Source organism: Lactuca serriola, chromosome 5, assembly GCF_051521515.1.
Source record: "Lactuca serriola cultivar US96UC23 chromosome 5, Lser_US96UC23_V15, whole genome shotgun sequence".
Taxonomy (NCBI): Eukaryota; Viridiplantae; Streptophyta; class Magnoliopsida; order Asterales; family Asteraceae; genus Lactuca; species Lactuca serriola.
In genome coordinates this window covers 125,885,257-125,892,242 of record NC_136412.1, presented here as the reverse complement: position 1 = coordinate 125,892,242, position 6,986 = coordinate 125,885,257, and the positions used below count along the sequence as shown (strand labels likewise).

At 38.8% G+C, this 6,986-nt stretch overlaps 1 protein-coding gene across 1 annotated transcript; it reads left to right on the top strand.

The window, feature by feature from the left end:
• The first annotated feature begins 4,137 nt into the window (after positions 1–4,137).
• LOC145049786 (uncharacterized) lies at positions 4,138–4,674 on the top strand. The gene has a single exon (XM_078998144.1). The coding sequence runs from the start codon at positions 4,138–4,140 to the stop codon at positions 4,672–4,674; it is 537 nt and encodes a 178-aa protein (XP_078854270.1).
• The last annotated feature ends 2,312 nt before the right edge of the window (positions 4,675–6,986 follow it).

Below are 6,986 nucleotides of genomic sequence, written 5' to 3'. Positions count from 1 at the left end.
TGATTTTTGGATTTGAGAAGCCCAATTATTGGGTCATGTGCTTAACCAAGAAGGGGTCACGGTTGACCCAACAAATATTAAAGTTGTGATGAAGTGGGAACGACCGAAAAGTCGCACGGAGATCTGAAGCTTTCTGGGATTAGCAAGATATTACCGAAGGTTATCCAAGGCTTTTCTTTGATAGCTTCTCCATTGACAGCTTTGACCCATAAAGAAACTACTTATACTTGGAGTGAGAAGCACTAGGAAGCATTCGAGAAGCTAAAGAAGAAGTTGCGTGAAGCACCGATTCTTTCTCTACCCGACGGAGTTGAAGATTTCATAGTTTATAACGATGCATTTACAGTTGGGTTAGGTGGTGTTCTGACCCAAAGGTATAAGGTGATAGTATGTGCATCGAGACAATTGAAAGAACATGAAAAGAACTACTCCACTCATGATTTGGAGTTGGCAGCGGTAGTAATCGCACTAAAGATATGGAGGCATTATCTTTACGGAACGAAGTGCAAACTCTTCACCGATCATAAAAGTATCCAGTATCTCTTTAATCAAAAGGAATTAAAATGAGACAACGACGCTGGCTAGAGTTACTCAAGGACTACGACTGTAAGATACTTTACCACTGTGGTAAGTCAAATGTTGTCGTTAATGCTCTAAGTCGAAAGGTAAACCTTGAAAAGAGAAGGCCAAGAGCGTTAAGAATTGAATTCATCTCAACGATTGTGGAAAGCATTAAGAAAGCTCAAGAAGATGCTTTACGGAAGAATGACCGAAAGGAAGAACGTTTGGGAAAAATGTTGGTGTTCGGTACGAATAATCAAGGATTGAAGGTATTCCAGGATACGATTTGGGTACCTAAGACAGTAGGATTAAGAGACCTTCTGATGGAAAAAACTCACAAGACCATGTACTCAATTCATCTCGGCAGCACTAAAATGTATAGGGATCTGAAACCCTAATACTGGTGGCCGACGATGAAACTCGATGTTGCAAAGTATGTGCCCGAGTGTGTAACATGTGCAAGAGTTAAGGCACAACATCAGAAACCATATGGGAGTTTAAACCTTTACTTGTGCCCATGGGTAAGTGGGAAGACATCACTATGAAGTTTGTAACTAAGCTACCCAGAACGAGGGACGGTCACGACATGATTTGTGTGGCCGTTGATCGGTTCACTAAAAGTGCACACTTCATAGCAGACAATGAAAGATGGTATATGGATAAGCTTGCTAATGCTTACATGAAGGAAGTAGTAAGACTTTACGGTGTTCCTTTAATGATAGTATCAGACCGTGATAGCCGTTTCACATCAAGGTTTTGGAGGAGACTACAAGAGGAATTAGGTACGAAGTTGTGTTTAAGTACCACCTACCATCCGCAGACCGATGGTCAGAGCGAAAGGACGATTCAAACACTAGAGGATATGCTTAGAGCGTGTACCCTAGAATTCCAAGGTAACTGGGATGATCACTTACCTCTGGTAGAATTTCCTTACAACAATAGTTACCATTCGAGCATCAAGATGGCACCTTACCAAGCTATGTATGGAAAGAAGTGTCGTACGCCATCTTGTTGTCTTAAAGCTGGAGAAAAGCAGTTTATGGGCCCCTAGATAGTCCATCAGACTGTTGAAAAGTTGAAGGTAATTAGGGAAATGATGTTAGCAGCTCAGGATCGTCAAAAGAGTTATGTTGACAAGAAAATACAACCAATGACATTCGAAGTTGAGGACTCAGTTTTGCTTAAAGTCTCACTAGGGAAGGGCCTTATAAGATTCGGGAAAAGAGAAAAGTTGAGTTCAGGATTCATTGGACCGTTCAAAGTTCTTTAGAGAATTAGGAACCAAGCCTAGAAGCTAGAACTACCAGAAGAACTAGATGGTATTCATAACACTTTCCATGTGTGTTATTTAATGAAATTCACGGGAGAAGTTCCGAACATAATTCCAATTTCTGAGTTAAGGATGGATGAAAATAAGAGGCTAATTGAAGAACCGGAGGTGATTGTTGACCGTCAGACTAAGAAGTTGCGACGCAAGATGGTCGACTTAATGCTTGTGCAATGGAAACATACGAATGGGCCGAACCTCACCTAGGAAATGGAAAGTGACATGATGAGTCGATATTCGCATTTGTTTAGTGATGCCTGATTCTGGGATGGAATCATCCTAACGGGGGAGGGGGAGAATTGTAACGCCTGTGTTTCTTGGCTAACCATTAATATGATGATTTAATAGTTAGGATCAACAAACGTAACTTATTTTGAAGTAATAAAAAGGAATTATTTGAGTATTATGTGAATTACGTGAATTTATGTGCTTTATACTTGATTATAATGATATAATAAATTAAGAATGAAAATAAGTGTTAAAAATAAAATGTTAGATAAAACCGATATCTACGAAGAAAGTTGTAGTGGTTGTGACAAGGATTCCAAAGATATAAAGAACGCTGAAATCCGAGTTGTAACGAAGAAGTTATGACATGTCGAAGTTTCACGACAAAACTGGCACGACGCTGTGTGACGTAAAAAGTGAGTTTACGATAAAGTGATTTTTAGCCTTATCAATCTAAATTAAAGTCGTAGTATACGTTAAACCGAGAGAGTGCATAAAAAGAACGTCCAAATTTGACTTCATATGAGGAAGTTATGAATTTTTTAAGATTTGGAAAATCAATATGCAGCCCGGAGTTCGAATTTTAGATCGAGAAATTTTTAGCCGAAACAGCCTAAATGAGAATTGAAGATCTCATTAATAGGAGTTAAACGATAAAAGTATAGACGAAAACGGAGTCCATATGTAGAAGTTATGAATCTTACACGGTCGTTAAACAATATATTATTCTCATACTGTTAAATTTAAAAACGGTCGAGAATTAGCCAATGGAGTAAAAAGGACAGTTCGATGTCTTGTCAATAGTTATGCGAGGATATAAAGAATGTTGAAAATGGAGCTTGTATGCAAAATTTACAGGGTTTAGAAGTCGGAAGGGTGATGCAGCGGGTGACGTGGCGCAATCTGAGCCATTGCTTTCTCCCCACGGAATCACGAAACATGGCACCAACTTGACAAGTTGGACCAGCAACTTGACGAGTTGCGGGCCAGAAACTCTACGAGTTAACCATAAATGTCCTGAAGAATGGAAAAGTGGTATGTGAAGCTAAGCACATACGATATAAAGTATGAGCCAAGATCTGCGATAAATTCCTAAGCATTGGTAGATATTGTGGCTAATTTTAGTGAAGATCTAAGAGTTGAAGTCCAAATAGAAGCCAAACAACTTGTGCAAGACGAGAATGTGGGAAAATGGACGTTATTCACAGATGGAGCATCAAACCAAAGAGGAACTAGAATAGGGATCATACTAAAATCTCCACAAGGGGACATCCTACCCCAAGCAATCAGTTGTGAATTCTATGTGACCAACAACGCAGCAGAAAATGAGGCACTAATCTTGAGATTACAGCTAGCAAAAGATCTTCAAGTCAAGGATCTTTAGGTATTCATCAATTTTTTATTATTCAATAACTATTTTAACGGATCTTATGCAGTAAAATGAGAGAAGCTAGGACTATACGTCCAGATCCTCAAAAATTTGGCCCCGGAATTCGAAACATTTACCTTAAACCGGGTTCCTAGAGAAGACAACGCTGAAGCAGATGATTTAGCCCACCTAGGATCCTCTCTAAGGATCCTGCCACAAAATAGGATCCATATCACCCACGTGTTGATCCCGGCGATTGAGGATCCTGCGAGGAGACTAACTGATCCTGACTATCATGCAGGAACTACTGACGTCGCCACAACTGAAGATCCCGATTTGACGACCCAACATCAGGATCCCAACATCAAGGATCCCTTTCCAACTTCAGGATCTTGGATCAAACCTATTATAGAATACCTCTAGAATGGCACGATCCCTAAGAGAAAAGTGAAAGGGCACTCAGAACAAGGATCTCAAGGTTTATTATAATACAAGGTAAGTTATACAAAAAATATGTGGCAGGTCCATACCTTAGGTGCCTAGAGGATCATGAAGTTTCAGAGGTCCTAAAGGACATACACGAAGGAGACAATGGAAACCACAGTGGGGGCTATGCTCCAAAGTGTTGAGGACAGGATACTACTGGCCAACCATGAAGAAATATTCCTTCCTTCATGCTCAAAAATGTGATGCTCGTCAAAGATATAGCAACACTCCACGTCAACCAGCAGAACCTTTATATCCTGTCATATCCCCTTGGCCATTTATCAAATGGGGAACGGATATAGCGGGTAAGCTACCAATAGCCCCTGAAGGAAAGGTCTTCATGCTAGTGATGATTGACTATTTCTCAAAGCGGATAAAAACTGAAGCCTACGTCCAAGTAAGAGACAAAGAGGTAGTCTCCTTCATCAAAAATAACATGTTGACCAGGTTCAGGATCCCTACCAAAGTTATTTGCGACAATGGATCCCAGTTCATAAGAAAAAGGAAAAGGGACTTTTGCTCGAGTTGGGGAATCAAAATGGTGAGGTTTACTCTTGTCCACCGTCAAGCCAACGGCCAAGCAGAATCCAGCAACAAAATTATAGGCAACAACTTGAAGAAAAGGTTGGATGAGAAGAAAGGAAGATGGGAAAAAGAAAGACCACTTCCAAGGGAGATAAGGAACAAACCCCATACTCATTAGTGTTTGGAATGGAAGAAATGATTCCCACTGAAGTGATGATCCCAACAACAAGATACCTACTTCAAAATCTATGACATCCTGAAAATTTTTGCCTTGTAAAGTCAATCCAATCAACCTTAAGTCAGACTCACTCCAGCTATCATTTAGCACAGTTTAGAGTCTGTTTGAGTGTTTTAAGCCTAGTACATTCAAGGAATGAGTGTTAGGAAGTACCTGTTAGATTCACTGTACAACATTCAAGCCCTAAACTCCATCATGTGGAGTTTACGACCTTAAACTCAACCATGGTCATAAACCCCTCATATATATGTGAGGACACTTCATTTTTTCATTCTTTTTCTTTCCTTGGCCGAAATCTCCTCAAACTCTCTCAAGTATCATCAAGTTCATCATCTAAATCCTCCAAAAACGTAAGTGTTCTTCACTCTAGTTGTTGTTATCCTTCTTAACCATGCATTATCCTCATGATTCATCAATGGAAACATCTTTTGGCTAGATCTTCAACTTTCACCAAGAACACCAAGAATACACACTTGTTCTTAGTGGCCGAAAACTCATCAAAGGCCCTCAAAAGTGTGAGTATTCCATCTCCCATCTAGTTTTACATGTTAAACACTAGAAAATAGCATTGAATCATCACCAAACTCAACATCAAAGAGAGTTTACGGCCAGGAGTTTACACCATGGCCATAAACCCTTGTAGTTGTCATGATTTGAGCCTTAAACACTTCTAGACCCTTGCTAACCCTTGGAACACTTGAACCTTTGAAACTCCTTGCCATTATGACCCAAAATTAGACCATTTGGTGAGTTTATGGCCCAACACTTTAAGGTGTGGCCGTAAACACCTCAACCCCTTCCATTAAGTTGGTTTTTCTCATCCTTGTGTAGAGCAATGGTCCCTCAAGTTTCCCTAGCCTTCAAACACCCTCTTATGCACCTTTTACCATGAGTTTATGGTCGTAAACTTATAGGGTCGTAAACCCTATGGCCGTAAACTCCATGAGATATACCACTTGGGTCGTAAACTCCTCTTTGTGGCCGTACACTCCCCTTTGATCAATCACATGTGATTTCAACACTTAGTCCAACTACCTAAGGGTGTTTCTTAGCATATTAGTTGCTTATAAACACAATATTCATACAAATACTTGCCATATATGTCATTTAGGATCCATTTGTGTCTCGGGAGTTCATTTCGTGGAGCTTCTCATCCTTACGCACATATTCGTTTGAATCACCCACATCAGGTGAGTTCAAACCCTGTAATGAATCTTTTAACTGTTTTAAATGCTTTTAAGGGGGGAATACAAGTTGAACACAATGCTAATTGTGTAAATGTTTGTTATAAACATATTTTAAAAGATTGCTTATGTCTTTTATAAGTGATCAAAAACATTTCAAAAACTCTTTTAAAGTTATGTTACTTTTTAGTTTAACAAAAATCCATTTTTAAAGTACAAGTATAACTTAGTAGTAAAATGAGTCTTTTCAATAACAGTTCAAGTAAAACACTAGTAAACTATAAGGGGTATAGTTTAGAGATTCAGTTCATACTAGATACAATCCACGATAACATAAGATAACAAACAATAAAGAGAAACAGGGAGGAAGATACAATACACGATAACATAAAGAACATACTAAGATACTATAACAGAACAAACATACTAAGATGCTATAGCATGGAAAAACTATAGGATCTAATTATACCAAGGAATCACTAACTCATTGTTCTAAACAAAAGGTGATAGTTATATTGGGTATACATGATCACATAACTTTAATGTGGATTAAACGGCCTAGCAACTGGTTTGCTGAAGTCGCGTTTGGTTCCCAGAATCTTTTGACAGGGAGAGTGTATAGTATCGGAACTAGCCTTCACATTATGACTTTAATAAAACGAGCATGTTTTAAGGTAATCAGTACGTCAGAATGTCAATTTAAAAGACAATTGTGTACTTGCATTTTCCCATTACTTTCATAAAGTGACAGTCCCACTTGAAAGTTAATGCAAACTAATTTCGAGTCAATATAGCTATAAACTAGGGAAAACTTAAATCTTTTCAAACGACAAATAGAACGGTTGGGTCTAGTACATTCAGTAGAAAGGGATCCATAATGCTAACCTTATGATTCCTTAATGTATACATCAAGGGATATATACTAATAGGATCCCACAGGTAATAGGATGTGTGCCCTCTGCTTCATTTCCTGTTCTTTGTTTGGTTGTGGGCTTAGAGCGGATTCACCCGGCTTATTATCCATTCGATCTTAGTTATATATATGTTCCGTATACATTAAGTCAACAT